The sequence below is a fragment of the Chiloscyllium plagiosum genome, chromosome 1 (genome assembly GCF_004010195.1).
Source record: "Chiloscyllium plagiosum isolate BGI_BamShark_2017 chromosome 1, ASM401019v2, whole genome shotgun sequence".
NCBI lineage: Eukaryota > Metazoa > Chordata > Chondrichthyes > Orectolobiformes > Hemiscylliidae > Chiloscyllium > Chiloscyllium plagiosum.
Window position 1 is genome coordinate 142,024,738 of NC_057710.1, and position 16,570 is coordinate 142,041,307.

Here is a 16,570-nt window from a genome sequence, read left to right on the forward strand (position 1 = left end):
ATTGATTTCTTTCCACACTTATTGCCAGATTTGGCCAGTTTTCCCAGAAATTTCTGGTTTTGTTTCAGATTTCCAGTATCCACAGTTCTTTGATTTTTTTTATCCTAATGTATTCCTATTTTGGACACGGAAACCAGAATGCAACGAAACACTCAACATAGGACAGGATTGAGTGCAGTTACTGCCAAACTTACAAAAACAGAGCAGGGCAGAGTCAGCCTTCTGAGGGCAATGGATCAAAGCAAGGGCAATGATATTAGATTTTTGTGACAAGAAGGAAGCAGGATTAGAGTCAGCGTTCATGAGATGTCGGCAGAATGGGATGGTGCTAGTCACGATCTTGGTGCAAAGAACCCTAAAACTGAATACACCAATGGATAAATAGACTGACAATATACTCTAGGTTGTACATTAAGTTAAATCTCCAGAGTTGTAGTTATTACCAAGTTATATGGAAAATCATCAAGTATATTACAAACAGACTCAGGGAAGAAAAACTGACCTGGTGGACCTGTACGTGCAAATACAGTTCAACAAGGGATTTGCATTTTTACAGCTCCTTCATAAACTCAGGAAATCCCAAAGCACTTTACAAACAATTAAGTACTCTATTCAAGTGTAGTCATTGCTGTAATTTAGAAACCACAACAGCCAATTTGTTCACAGCAAAATCCCATAACAGTAACGTGAAAATGATCATATAATCTGTAAGTTATATTATTTGATGGATATACATTAGCCAGCACACCATGCAGAAATCCCAAACACTCCTTCGAATAATTCTATGGGATCTTTTACATCATTTGAATTAGCACATCATCCTTAGTTTCAATTCCAGTCTAATATCTGGTACCCAACACCTCCTGATGCTGCATTAAACTGTCAACTATTAGATTGTATGCTCATGTCATGAGTGGAGTTGAACATACAACCTACTAAGTTAGACGTGAGAATGCCACCACAGATATGGCTTTGGATATTTGAGATTGTAAGATAATTCCTATGCAGTAAGGTGCAAAATGTGAAATTGCATTAGATCCCCTCAGTATTTCTGTTGATTTTACACAAGTTCAACTGTAATCTCTTGGAACCTTTTTACAAAAGAAAAATATTAGGTTTTAGCCTTCTTTGGAAAATGCCTACACAGTGATAAGGAGCCCTTATGAGTAATCATTATCAGGATGGATGATGAAAGAAAATGTTAGACTTTTTTAATTTGAACATTCTACCCTCCCATTCCCTAGTCTTACTCTTCAGTTACATGCCAAGGGAGTTGGCCTCCAGTAGGGCAGAGGTTGGTTCCTGCAGAAGGAGGAGTGCATTCAGGCCATAGAAACAAACAATCTAACTCCTTGCAGATCAGGTAATTTAAAATATCAATTGTCTCCTTTACGTGGAATCAAATTCAGTTTTGATGGGTGCAACAGGGACCAAAATCCACGCAAAGTGATACAAATAATTGTCAGTGTAAAGCACCTTCATTTTGCCATAATATCCAACAGGACCAAGCATTGGAGGGACTGCGAGAATCACAGCTCTTAGATTTACAGGTTAGAAATATAATGAATGGAACACCCAGGCACCATGTTACAATCAAGAAAAATCTAGAATATATAGTAGATAAATCTGATATTTGATGTGCTTTGCTGCTGATAAAGACAGGACGTTGAGTTTTCACAGGCTAATTTGCAAATCTTGGTAGTTTGTACTGCTATGGTGTAAGACAGCATTCAGATTGGAATTTCACTCAATACATCACAGACAATCACTACCTTATACAAAGATTATTATTGATCTTGAGAGAGATAGAGAGACCGCTAAGAAGTTAGAGGTGCTTGTTGAAAAAGGTCTGACAAAGCTGGACATGTGTAATGTAATCAGTATGTTGCAATAATAAGGGCCTTCATGCATATGTAAAGCTCTGTACTTTGTTCACAGAGACTATTGTTACAAGAAGAAAACAAGGTTTAATAGGATGAGGGGAACCAGTAAACACATGCTAGAAGATGAATCCAATCCTCCCTTTGGTGAAGTCAACTAATCTCCCTGAATTTGTTCTTCTTTATTGTGTACATCATAAACTCACATTCCTCTCTTTAAATCTCGCAGCTCAAATGTTCCTTACCCATTCTACCAGCTCTGGCTGCAGATCGCTTGCTAGTGCTTTTTTAATAATGGAGTGTCACTAACACTATGCAGTGGAAAATTCCCACTTCTCAGCTCCATAATGATTGTTCAGGACTTGAGCTTGGTCAGCAGCAACATTGGCTACCTGGTCAAATGAACACAAAATTCAAGACGTGACAGCATCTCTTATTTGATAAGGATGCTGTTGCAATAAAGATGGGCTAAATTGGCCAGGTATAAATTTCTGGTAAGGTACATTTTATTTTCTAAATTATGTATTTCAATGAATGTTTTTCTCTTAGATCACAAAGAAATTTTTTTTAGTTTAAAATTAAAATGCTAGAAGTTAGAATTCACTGTATAAGTAGGAAAGTCAATCAAAATGGCTCAGCCAGAAAAGGGCAGCTGTGCAATAACATTACCAGAAAAGGTTACTGAAAACTATCAGTTTGAAACAAATATGTTTTTAGGAAGGGGCTTCAGGGATATTGTGAGAAAGCCAAAAGATGGCTTTAATCTCTGATGAGAGGTGGAAGCGACTATCAATTTTCCCTCATGGGTGTCAGTGGCAATACAGCTTACCTGCCAATTGCAGTGCTGGCCAATTCTCATTTCCAATGGTAATTCCACAAAATTTCTGTACCTGTGATGGAGAAGAAAGCTTCCCAACATGTTCAGGGTTTGGACTTAGTTATACTTTGCTGCTTCTAAATGAAATGTCATGTTATAATGTATTTATATAAAATATACGTTTCCTTAAATTTTGCAATCTTGGAGGAAAACAGTATAATACTGAAAAATAACAGAAATGTTATCTTGTTTCTGTACATTTCCTTTTGTTTAAGAACTTACATTACTCATTTTAGTTAATTTATTCTTAACCAGTAAAGTGATTACAAATAGTTTATCTGGAAAGTATCTCTTTGCATGTGCTGCCTGAGTCAAGTATTCCAACATTCCCTTGTTTTTTAAGTCAAATTTCCACAGAATGTTGCTTTCATGTTATTTTGATCTTAGACATTTCATTGTCTTTTAATCTTGGTCTAATTTGATATTTAGCACAAAACTGATCAACAACAAAAAAAGAAATTTCACCTGTCAACAGTTTTAAGTTTCAGGACAATTATTCCCTATTCAGTTGGCTTGAAGAAAACTTTTTTTGATTTTAAAAAAAAACGCCTGTCACGTTATTCCCTACCTTTTTAGTCAAAAACGTACAGAAGCAAATCACCGACCTTAAAAGAAATAAAATATAAGGTGAACAAAAATTTGACTATCATGTGGGCAGACTGGTATGGTGTTATTCGTCTCTAGTTTTCTTTTGCTTCCCCCTTAGGTGGGTCGTTAAGTTCACCTATGCAAATAACAGGTACATTATACCTGCAGCTGAGCGGTCGTGATTGTGATATCGATGAAAGTATTGCAGTTTAATTTTACGCACCAACATTTTTCAAAAGCAAGCCAGTTAGGCTGCTGGTCATCATCACCTCTCACACCCCGTTTGGGGGTTCCACTGATTAGTCTGCAGGAAAACACTTTGTGCAGTCAGATTGTCAGCACCGTCGCTGACTCTCTCTGAACGCCCTCTTGCCAACGCACACGAGCGAAAAATATCAGGCCACTAATTCAGTGACTTCTCTTCAGATATAGTTAGCTCAGTTTTTTGGTGCGATTGACCATCTGAATCGGAATGTCGGGAGAAAACTGCCGGCACGCCGTCCAAACAAATGAAAAAAAAAAGGCAAATCGATTGGAGATCAGCAAAGGCGTTAAGAGTCAAGTAGTCCAGCGGCAGTGGGGGGATATTGAAAACGTACTGATCTGATCAAGTGAAGGAGGGCACCTGCGAGGTCCCCACATTCCCATGTTTTGTTGAATATTCCGCGTACCTGTTCAACTCAAACCGGCCTGTGCTAACGCGGTATATTCAGAAAGCCTAACCTGTCAATTCGGGGTGTTTCAATGGACAGAGATAAACAATTGCTTGCGCTGCCAGTGTACAAAATATCAGTCATCAAACCGACATTTGACTCAATTAGTTACCAACAAGCTTTGTTGCTGGAAAGGACGAAGTTGAAACCACAGAGCGTCGTGAGCGCAGCTTAAATCAGCTGGAGACTTTGAAACGTTTGGAGTTTGAAGTCAGAAACGCCAGGTGATGGGAGCAGTTAGCGCGGTGCACACATTGCCCGGAGTTCAGCAGCGGACTCCGAGAGAGCGTCTCTCGCCCAAACCCTCCCCCCAATCCCTGCTGCAAACCACAGGCACAAACACGGAAACAGGTACATACGTCTCGGAATTTATTCCAGTGTCCCGGCTCCTTGTCATACTGCGAGATAGTAGTCAGCCATTGTTTATCATCCAGAAAATTGCCGCTGTCCGACGTCGCCCGTTGCCTGCCTTCTGTTTGCAGGAAGGCTACAACAACAACACATATCAGGACCTTTATCATCTGTGAAAGAGAGACAGAAAGGAATATGGGGGGGGGTGCAGGGAGGAAGACAGTGTAAGTAAAAGGGAGTAAAGCAACGCGCGAGAACAAGTTGAAAGCCTGCTGTTTAAATTCCCAGCGTGTGTGTGTGTGTGTGTGAGTGAGAGAGAGAGAGAGCTGGATACCCTCGCTCTTTGCTTTCCGCTGCAGCTCCCTTCTCCCTCCGCACGCGACTGGCTCGAGCGCCGGGACTCCAGGCGGCGAGGGCGCGCGCCGGGCACGAGCGCAGTGCGCGCTCGCTCGTTCCAACCCTGGCCGGGAGCGCTTCCCCCCCTCCCCAGGCTGGTGGTGGTGGTGGTTAAGGCGAAGGTGAGGGCGTGTGCACCTTCAGGGAAACGAGCGCAGCCGCCGCGTGAAAGGGCCAACGCTGTCGTGACTAATCAATGTGGACACGCCAAGTGATGGACTTCCCACTGATCACATTTATCCCTCCTCCCCACGGACATTTGTTTCTTCTTGTTGTTGTCTCAATTCTGACTTGAAAAGTTAACACAGATACTGCCTGAGCCCGGGTATCCCACTATTTCTTACAGATTTCTGAGGTGTTTTTATTTTGTTTGTTTGTTTTCTGAATTTAATTTGCCAGTAAGTAGTTTGATTTCACTTAAAGCCCGATTTACGTGAGCAGCGACATGAGCAAAAAAGAATGAGGTTGGTGAACCTCTCACAGGTTTTTTTTTAAAATGATTCGATTCTTGTCCTTGCTAATTCATTTGGCTCCGGGGTGTTACTTTTGTTCCCTTCGAGCAGACACGTGTGTGGATGCACAAAGCGACTTCAGGACTTTGTTGAGGCAAAGATAAAAGGTTTTGGTGGCTTCTTTCCCCCCGCCCTCTAATAGTTCAAAACTCATGGTATTAAAGAAAAGCAAAGCAAAAAGTTGTGAAAATGCGTGGCCACCGATCCCCGTCGGAAATAAGCTTGTCCGAGCTTTCCCCTTAGGATATGTCTGGTCAATTCTGTGTAATCAGATTCAAAAGCCTTTTCATTCTATCGTCCTCGCGAATGACCAAACTGTTAGCAATTCGCAGCGCCCTCATACTCCTCTCAAATAATAACCATTAACGTTTTACTGTAGGATTTAATGCTCACGGTTGGTGCTGCAGTTGTTATTATTATGATTGCGTTATGAATGATTTGCTAAATAAAACATGCAGTTCAATTTAATTGCAACAGTGACAACTGCTCTGGTTAACTGTTTCGCAGACTCACACGTCTCCGACCACCGGCGGCGCCTGACCCCCTTTTCCTCGGCCAACAAATGACAGTCTCCCGAAGCAAAAAGCCTCTGGAGCTATCCGAGAACCCGAGCTGGGCAAAACCAGCAGAAATGGAAGGGATTTTTCGTCATTCCCAAGTTATCCAAATGTAAAAGTTGAAGTATCATAAAATCTATTTCTGTTCATTGATGTGAGGACATTTAAACAGTTCATCAATGTAATGACTATTATCCTATTTGATCTAAAGGTTATAAGTATTGTGACAGTGACATGGTCGTTGGTAGCTTTTGAAACAACAATATTTCTTGCTTGTGCCTTATCTGATCCCCGGAGCGTGGGTTTCCGCTTTCTGATAATACTCATGCGTACCTGTTAGATAAATGGAGGATACATATTACACATGAAAACCATAGGGACAGCGAGGTGGCTAAAATCTTTGCTGGCTTCTCGAACACAATCAATAGCTCTAGTTACAGCCCTTTGTCAACGCCAGGAATCCATTACAGGCGCTTGAGTGCAGGGAGTTCAGTGGAAATAATTAATAATTCAAGGAGCTTGTCCCAGAAAGGGATTTAATGTGATCTTAAGCAGTGTGATGTACGAAGGCAATAGCGTTAATTACCATATCACAAACTAATTAGACTTGAGTTTCAGGGTTCAGAACTCTACACGGGCTATTTAAAATATAGTGTTGCGCCAACTTAGAAGGGGTGTTGTCTCAGTGAAAATATTTCTAAAGTAAGCTGGAATTCTATGTCAGTGACAAGAAGCATGATTCAAATTGTAAGCACTGACGAACCCTAGCCATGGATTATGCAACGTTGCCGTCAAAGACAACTCCGGCTGCCTGCCGCGATTCGTCGGCGAAACACTGAGCGCACACCAATCATCTGAAATCAACTCCTGCAACGTTTTCCAGCTGCAAAAGCTAAACAAACACTTTTCAATTTACCTTTCACAAGAGTAATGCAACAAATCAACGCCTGCAACGTGCACATTGTTCAAAATGAACATTAATATTTAATTGGTTTTTTTGATATTGACGGTTGTGTTAGCTTTTGGACACTTTCAGAGACTTAGGTAACTGAACTCGGGCGGGCCAGGAAATTCAGCGAGGACTCCGTTGCCTGATTTCTGAGAAATCTGAATCTCGCACGACACTGAAGTCAAGGTCATGAGCGCCTCCTTGCGGTCTATCAGTATAGCGGCTGCGTTTCCAACCTCACCGGAATTTAACTCGAATTTAGTCGATGGAATGGTTAAATTAATCGTTTTCAAAACGTGCGCAACTAACATGACATACAGAACGCTGTATAGGACTGAATGTTTCGCTGTACAATTACAGGCTCTGTGTGGCGTATGAGTCTACCAGGTTGAGCGTAGACGCACATATAGTGAGAACGTCAAGGAAAAGCTTTTAGAAAATATTCTTGATCCTTTCATAAACATAAATTAATAATTAGAGACCATTTATTAGACATCTTACATCCATTAATCCTTATACAAAGAAATGGTTTTCTGTTGATTAAGGTCTCGGTCTTCAGGAGGATCTGAAAGCATCCGGAAGAGTACGGAATAGATTCGCAGAGGTTTGGAACTTCTCATCTGGACATTTAATACAGGCATTTGAAACCATGAGGGGTCTAGCAGGTAGTGTAAAAGAGATTGTTCTTGATAGTGGCAGAATTCAAAATCTGAGGCTCAGATTTAACGCAACGGGCAAAGGAACCAATGGCAACTTGGGGAAAACTTTCATCACATAAGGAGTGGTTAGGATCTGATGATGTAGTGGAGGCATGCCAACTTAAAATTTCAAATAGAAATTGTATCACTACCTGAAAACGAATGCAGAATAGACAGGGCAGTAAGTAGTACCAGGTGAATTGCTGCTTCAGAGAACCGTCACAATCATGATAGGCTGAATAGTCTTCTGTAGCCGTTTTATGATTCCATTAGATTCACTACAGTGTGGAAAACAGGCCCTTCAGCCCAGCAAGTCCACACCGACCCTCCAAAGAGCAACCCACCCAGACCCATTCCCTTACATTCACCCCTGACTAATGCACCTAACACTATGGGCAATTTAGCATGGCAATTCACCTAACCTGCACATCTTTGGATCATGGGAGGAAACCCACATAGACAACGTGCAAACTCCCGAGGCAGGAATTGAACCCAGGTCCCTAGCACTATCAAACAGCAGTGCTAACCACTGAGCCACCATGCTGCCCCAAATCCTATCACATGAATAGTTTTAAAGGGTGTTGAAGTTTGGGAAATTGAGAAACAAGCTGATCTGTTGACTGTGACAAATGCTTCTGAATGATTTTCATATGTCATTATCTATTGACAACATTGGTGAGCTACATACAGATATAGTGATTATAGGCATGTGATGTGGTGACAACAGATATTTGGCTTAAAAAAGGGCAAGACTGGGTATTCAGTATTCTTAGATATATGGTGCTCTAAGAAGAGAAAGGAAGAAGGGTAACAGTATTGATTACAGAGAATGTTGAAGTTCTAGAGAGAGAGACAAGGGGTCAAGGATAGAATCTAGTTGATTCAGGTGAAGAAGCAATCAAGATGCCTTTACACTACTGGATGTCTTCTATAAGTCATGAACATAGAGTCAGAGAGTTGTACAGCACGGAAACAGATCTTTCAGTCCAACTCACCCATGCTGACCAGATATCCTCACCTAATCTAGTCTCATGCCCAGGGGAAAACAGCCCCAGCCTTTTCAGCGTCTCCCTTAAATCCTCCAACCCTGGCAACATCCTTGTAAATCTTTTCTGAGCCCTTTCAAGTTTCACAACATCTTTAAGATAGGAGGGAGACCAGAATGTGGGGAAATTTTTTTAAAAAGGAACAAATTTGCAGATAAACACAGAATAGTGCAAGAACTATAGAATGGAAATAGGGGGAATTCAATTATCCCAATGTACACTGAGATAATAGTGTGAAGGGAAGAGAGTGATAAGCATTTTTTAAGTGTGTTCAGGAGAATTTTCTTGAACAGTACATTTCCCTTATATTGAGAGAGGAGACTTTGTTGATATGGTTTTAAGCAATAAATTAGGTCATTTTCTCAATTAAGGAACTGTGATTATTGTATTATAAGTTTTAGGTTAGCTATGGAAAAGGAGAAGAAGCAATCTGGAGAAACAGTATCAAATTGGAAGTGATCCAATTTCAATGGCCTAAGACCAGATCCTGTAGTTTAAAAACAGCACAGATCTGGTTTGGGTAAATTGGAATCAATGATTGGCAGGCAGAACTATAATTAGCTGTCTTTAAAGAATAGATGTTTCAACTTCAAATATTTAGAAAAGTACATTCCCATGAGAGGGAAAGTTAAGGCAACCAAAGTCAGAGCTCACTGGATAATGAATGAAATAGAGAGTTGAAATAGAAAAGGGTGTGTTTGACAGATGTCAAATTGCTAGAACAAAGAAAATCCAAGCAAAAAAAGAACTGATTTTTGGAAGGGTCAGCTGGAAAATCTTAAAAAAAGAATATTCTGTAACCATACTATCATAAAACAAGGTAATAAAATCCGATTAGGTTCCAAAAAGGAGCACTACGCATGGAAGCAGAGAGCATTACTGAGGTACTAAATTAGTAATTCATACTTACCTTTCATCAAGGAAGAAATTGTCATCAGACCCATGAGGAAAGAGGAAATAGTTGAGGTACCAGATGGTCCAAAGGAAATGTTGAAACAGAGGGACCATAAAGGCCAGCTATACTTAAAGTTGATAAGAGACCAGGACCACATAACACTCATCTTCAGATGCGTGGAGATTGTGGTGGAATTCACCATAACTTTCCACTTCTTAGGTACTGGGATGGTATCCGTGGACTGGGGAATTGCAAACTGTTATCTTTTTTTCAAACAGTAGAAGAATAAGCCCAGTAACTACAGGCAGTCAGTTGAATTTGTTCTGGGATAGTTTTTAGAAACGTTAATTTGGGACAAAAGTAATAGGTACTTGGACAAGTGTAATTTACTTACTGGAAACTGTATGGAATTATGAAAGACAGATTGTGGTCTCTAGGTGATCAAGTACTGAGGTTTTGATGAGGATAATGCATTTGATATTGTATATATGTGGAATGAAAATGTCATAAAATTGGATAATAAGAAGTGATACAATACTACATAATAGGCTTGTTAACATTGGTGTTCAAACATGCTAGGGAATTGATCCTTTGCCTGCAGCCGTTATGGTGGGGCTATCACCTCCTTCCAGCTTAGATGTTGGTGTCTATCCCCTCTTCCATGTTGTGGGGCATATGGCTGAGTAAAAAGACAATTGCTGGACCTGACGGTGCTCCTAGTGTTTCTGCCCTTGCCCATCATCAAAGGTGCAAAGTGGAGACGCACAAGTTGCTTCTGAAGGTTGACAACAGGAAACTGCAGCTGAAGACAAGTAAAATCCTAGGTAGGTAAAGTATGTTCTAAGAAGTTGGCAATCACCTTCTGCAATGGTGACAGCACTTCCTGAGAGACAAAATGATGTGAACAGCAGCCTCTTAATTTCATGGCTGAAGAAATTCAGATTCACTAATGAAAGCTTCCCCACCTGTCAGTTTCACTGAAGAAATTCTCACAGTGCACAGTCCTCAATGAACCCAAAGAGCAGCTGATGCATCAGAAAACCGAGCTTGAACTTTCACTCCATTGCAATGAGGAAAATTCCTGACTCCCCAAATCAAATTCAGATGAAACTTACTATGTGGCCAGACTTGCACATTGGGATGCAGGGGGTTGTTGGAGTTTAACCTAACACCACCAGATGAGTCGAGATAAATCCAGTTTCGCAAACTGACTCAAGCACGAGTGCTGTCTTGAAGGTCGTTGTCAATGTAACTGTTAAACAGTCACTTAAGCGGATTTTGCATTTAGCAAGATGGAACACAAACTCCAGGAAAGCATGCTTAGATAGTGACATCTTGAAAAATATCCATATTACAGAGGAGGAAGTGCTGGATGTATTGAAACGCATAAAGGTGAAGAAATCCCCAGGACCTGAACAGGTGTACCCTAGAACTCTGTGGAAAGCTAGGAAAGTGATTGCTGGGCCTCTTGCTGAGATATTTGTATCATCAATAGTCACAGGTGAGGTGCCGGAAGATTGGAGGTTGGCTGACGTGGTGCCACTGTTTTAAGAAAGGTGGTAAGAACAAGCCAGGGAACTATAGACCAGTGAGCCTGATGTCTCTGATGGGCACGTTGTTGGAGGGAATCCTGAGGGACAGGATGCACATGTATTTGGAAAGGCAGGGACTAATTAGGGATAGTCAACATGGCTTTGTGCGTGGGCAATCATGTCTCACAAACTTGATTAAGTTTTTTTAAGAAGTAACAAAGAGATTTGATGAGGGCACAGCGGTAGATGTAATCTATATGGACTTCAGTAAGGCATTCGACAAGGTTCCCCATGGAAGACTGTTAGCAAGGCTCAAAGGTAGACGACAGAGGGTGGTGGTGGAGGGTTGTTTTTCAGACTTTAGGCCTGTGACCAGTGGAGTGCCACAAAGATTGGTGCTGGGTCCTCTACTTTTTGTCATTTACATAAATGATTCGGATGCGAGCATAAGAGGTATAGTTAGTAAATTTGCAGATGACACCAAAATTGGAGATGTAGTGGACAGCGATGAAGGTTACCTCAGATTACAACAGGATTTTGACCAGATGGGCCAATGGGCTGAGAGTGGCAGATGGAGTTTAATTCAGATAAATGCGAGGTGCTGCATTTTGGGAAAGCAAATCTTAGCAGGACTTATACACTTAATGGTAAGGTCCTAGGGAGTGTTGCTGAACAAAGGGACCTTGGAGTGCAGGTTCATAGCTCCTTGAAAGTGGAGTTGCAAGTAGGTAGAATAGTGAAGAAGACTTTTGGTATGCTTTCCTTTATTGATCAGAGTATTGAGTCCAGGAGTTGGGAGGTCATGTGTGGCTTTACAGGACATTGGTTAGGCCACTGTTGGAATATTGCATGCAGTTCTGGTCTCCTTCCTATCACAAAGATGTTGTGAAATTCGAAAGGGTTCGGAAAAGATTTACAAGGATGTTGCCAGGTTTGGAGGATTTGAGCTATAGGGAGAGGCTGAACAGGCTGAGGTTGTTTTTCCTGGAGCGTCGGAGGCTGAGGGGTGATCTTATAGAGGTTTACAAAATTATGAGGGGCATGGATAGGGTAAATAGACAAAGTCTTTTCCCTGGGTTGGGGGAGTCTAGAACTAGAGGGCAGAGGTTTAGGGTGAGAGGGGAAAGATATAAAAAAGACCTAAGGGGCAACCTTTTTACACAGAGGGTGGTAAGTGTATGGAATGAGCTGCCAGAGGAAGTGGTGGAGACTGGTACAACTGCAACATTCAAAAGGCATTTGGATGGGTATATGATAGGGAGGGTTTGATGGGATATGGGCCAGGTGCTGGCAGGTTGGGACTAGATTGTGTTGGGATATCTGGTCAGCATGGACAGGCTGGACGAAGGGTCTGTTTCCATGCTGTACATCTCTACGACTGTATGACTCTATGTGAGCCTTTTGTCTTCTGGGCAGTACACACACTTTGACTAGAACAGCACACAGTACTGCAGACAGGCCTCACCAATATCCTGTATAACCTCAACATGGTGCCCCAACTCCTGTACTCACAAGTCTAAGCGATGAAGGCAAGTGTGCTAAATGCCTTCTTAACCACTTTGTCTACCTGTGGTGAAAATTTCAAAGAATTACGTACCTGAACCCCTAGTCCCTCTGCTAGATTGCTATTCTCATGAATAGGAAAGATTTGGAGGGTGAGTGGGCCAAGCACAGGCAGGTATGACTAGTTTAGTTTGGGAATATGGTTAGCATGGACTGGTTGAACTGAAGGGTTTGTTTCCATGTTGTGTGACTTTATGACTCTATGATTCCTGGGCAGCTGAAAAACTTGTGAATGTGAATAATTCATTGAGAAAACTATGGACTCTCGGTGTGATACATTTGTGTCACTCGTTCTCTCTGCATTAAAAACCTGAACCTTGAAAAAACCCAGTTATTTTCTCCTACAAGTTGCTGTAAATTGTTACCATTAACTCATAATTAAGAATCGTTGTAGTTAGTGTACGAATTACCTTGTGTATCTTGTGAACAACCTTGAGAAAGGAAGTCAAAGAGCAAGACATCTTGGCAAGCAAAAAGAAGATCTCAGTGAACTCTGTAGACTGATGCTATTGAACTGTGTTTCACGTGTTTTGTTTTCCCTCCACCCATAAAGTCATTGTTTTTTTTTGTTTGTCTGTATGTGTGTGCAAGGGTTTTAAAAGGAATTATAGTTTCAACAAGCAAAATACGTTGATAGCTCATAGCTGTTTATTTGTGGTTAAAATTTACTTATTTGTATAAATAGTTCCTGTTAAGTATAAGACCAGGTCAGTTTTTCCATTAACTTGATTTCAACCAACAGGTAAATCGAGCTATGTGTATTTTTATTAAGTTACTAACTTTCGAGGCAGACTCAGGAGTAATGGGGCAAGGGAACCAGCACATTTTCCCAAGTGGGTTGTAACAAAATCAAGTGCCACAAACAAGCCATGAACAATGGCAGACTGTGGCGCCAGATCTTGCTGCACCATGACACATATATTGGTGACCAATTACTGGGTTAACCTGAGTCACCTTTTGCATATCCAGATATAAATTTTGCAAAGGTTTAGATTTTCTTTGTAAATTTGGAAATCTTACAAGTCATATTTCACAAACCTCGGTGACAAAAAACTCATCTGAGTGAAGGCAGCTACACTTTTAAATGTGCTGTTTCCTCCATGCACCATGCATCTGCAAAGTACAATCCAACCTGGTTACCCTGCACTGAAAAAATACTGGGTGCTGTATACATGGTGGCAATTCTGGATTTGGTACTCTGTTGCAATTTTGAAAAAGGCTCAGAGCGCTTTCATCACTGAGAAAATTCAGACCCAGGTGGCTTTACTGGGAAATCCAGGAAAGTGGTTAACGGCAAGTCTTAAAAGGCTTTTTAATTATTTTACCAAACTCACTTGACAGATTCAAGGGGTTTCTCCTCTCACCTTCACCCTTACTCCTGATATCTATGTGTAATATTATATGGTTGCAACAGTGCATCATTTTGCTACTGTAGGGGGCCTCGTCCCTGAACTTCCTATTCTATCAGCATATCACTGCAAGCCAACAAATCATCAGATGGGAACTTCTTTCCAAGTGCCATCTCCTCCCACCCCCATTCCCCCAAAATCAATTATTAATGATTTGAAAATCTTTCATCCAGCTCCCTACCTTACACTATGAGATCAAATATTTATATATCTGATTGTTTCATTGACCCACAAAGCTGAATCTTCCACAATCCCCAAATTTGCCCCTAAATTTCTTTACCTTAACGCACAGAAATATTGGTATATTGCCCTCCAGCTCATTGCTGGACTCAAGCAAGATACTGAGAAGGTTGTTGGTTCCTTCTTGCCTTTGATCAAATGCCCAGGTGAAAAGGTGTAACATCTAATGTCTTGGCCTATGTTTGACTGCTTAGTGGCAAATAGAAACAAGATGTGTACCTGTGTTCAGAACCCGTAGTGATCAGAGTTTGGCTACTCCTGCATGGTCAACTCTGCAAGTGAGAAATAATATTATTCCTTATGGACAAAATGAGCTGTTTCAAAGTTCCAATTTTGACTGTTTCAAGACCCAGAAAGCTCTACATGCTGATAAGCATCAAACAGGTGGACCCTTCACATTGTTTCAAGATGTCTTGTTCCCCTAACATGAGCAAGCAGAAGAAATTTCAAGGTTTTCTTAACAATGTCCCTCCTCTCATTGCTTTGGGTAATCACAAGTACAGTTGCCATTAGAATGTCTGTAATTAACATGTGACTTATACGTGACCTCTTATAATCATCAGCTTTTTTGGTCATTGTGTTGCTTTTCTTTGCCTTTAGAATGCATACGTGCTTGCACAGGTGAGTTGACCAGTACTATTTTCACTCACTTAACCTTTCTATTCCCACAAAGTTTAAAGTAAGAAATGCAAGTCACCAATCCAACTTAGTTCTGATTGTGTCTTATATACATTTTCACAGCATTACAGGAGCAAATGTATTCATAATTTGCAACCAAAAGTAAATTAATTACAATATTAATTCAGCCCATACTACAACCATAATTGTGAGTTTGGGAAACATGTGTGGGAACCCCTCTAACAGATTTAAGCTCTGCAGTCTACAACATCTAATTGTGACCAATGGTGGACACAACTAGATGTTGTAGACATTAAACAATTCACTTGAGGAGGAGGCTCCATAAGTATCCTCAATGATGGCCAACACATCAGTCCAAAAGATAAGGCTGAAGCATTTGCAGCAATCTTCAGCTGTAAGTGCCAAATGGATGGTGCATCTAGGCCTCCTCCAATGGTTCCCAGATACCTGTCTTCAGCCAATTCGACTCACTCCAGGAGATATCAAAAAACGATTGGAGGCATTGGATTGTGCAAAGTTAATGATCCTAACAACATTCTGGCAATGGTACTGAAGACTTGTGCTCTAGAACTTGCCATATCCTAGCCAAGCTTTTCCAGTACAGTTACGATATTAGCATCTATCTGACAATGTGGAAAATTACCCAGGTATGTCATGTACACAAAAAACTGGACAAATCAAACCCAGCCAACTAACCCCCATCAATCTACCTCAACCATCAGGAAAGTGATAGAAGGTGTCATCAGTAGTGCTATTAAACAGCATCTGCTCAGTGATAACCTGCTCAGTGATGCCTAATTTGGGTTCTACCAGGGCTACTCAGCTCCTGATCACATTACAGCCTTCGTTCAAACATGGACACAAGAGCTGAGTGGTTATGTCACTTCACAATTCCAGAGGTGATTTGAGAGTGACATCCCTTAACATTAAGGCCACATTCAACTGATTATGGTATCAAGGAGCCCTAGCAAAACTGGAAACAAAACTCTTCAATGGTTGGAGGCACATTTGCCAGACATGAAGGTGATTATGGTTGGTGGGGGGTCACTCATCTTAGCTCCATGACATCTGCAGAAGTTCTTTAGGATAGTTTCCCAGGTCCAACCATTGTTAGCTGCTTCACCAATGACCTCCACTCCATCATAAGGTCAGAAGTGGGAATGTTCACTGATGATTGTATGATGTTTAGTACATTCCCACATTCTCAGATACTGAAGCAGTCCTTGCCCAAATGCAGCATGATCTAGACAATATCCAGGCTTGGACTGACAAGCGGGAAGGGACATTTGTGCCACACAAATGCCAGGCAATGACCTTCTCCAATATGAGATGAGCTAACTACTCCTTGACACTCAATAGTGTTACTGTCACTGAATTCCCCAAAATCAACATCCTTGGGAATAGCATTGATCATTAAGTCAACTAGACTCACCATAGAATACAATGGCTACATCAGCAGGTCAGAGGGCAAGGCCTACTGCAGCAAGTAACTCACCTCCTGACTCCAAAAGACTGTCAATCATCAACAAGGCGCAATTCGGAAATGACATGGAATATTCCCCACTTCCTAGAATGAGTGCAGTTCCAACAATACGCAAGAAGCCTGCAACCATCCAGGATAAATGTTAAGGACCAGACTGGATCCCTGAAAACATTTTCAAACAGGTAACCCAGACCATTGGTAGACCAGCCTTGCTATTTGTTTTAGGTAAGTGTACAGTGCAT

At 41.2% G+C, this 16,570-nt stretch overlaps 1 protein-coding gene and 1 long non-coding RNA gene across 6 annotated transcripts in view; one reads left to right on the plus strand and one right to left on the minus strand.

Moving 5' to 3' along the window:
• LOC122554029 (testican-3-like) overlaps positions 1–4,968 on the minus strand; it is a 544,992-nt gene extending 540,024 nt beyond the window's left edge. For 4 of the 5 annotated variants that reach the window (XM_043698527.1, XM_043698526.1, XM_043698525.1 and 1 more), the window contains exons 1-2: positions 4,744–4,892; positions 4,418–4,579 (exon numbers count right to left, since the gene is read on the minus strand). In XM_043698527.1, coding sequence (XP_043554462.1) covers positions 4,418–4,579 — 162 coding nt within the window. In that variant the 5' untranslated portion in view covers positions 4,744–4,892. Of the gene's footprint in view, positions 1–4,417; positions 4,580–4,743; positions 4,893–4,943 lie in introns of those variants that run through there. The other variant, XM_043698524.1, reaches the window with a different exon arrangement.
• On the plus strand, positions 4,968–6,023 carry LOC122554078. The gene is made up of 2 exons (XR_006312913.1): positions 4,968–5,269; positions 5,825–6,023. It is a non-coding gene; the product is annotated as an uncharacterized LOC122554078 (long non-coding RNA).
• The last annotated feature ends 10,547 nt before the right edge of the window (positions 6,024–16,570 follow it).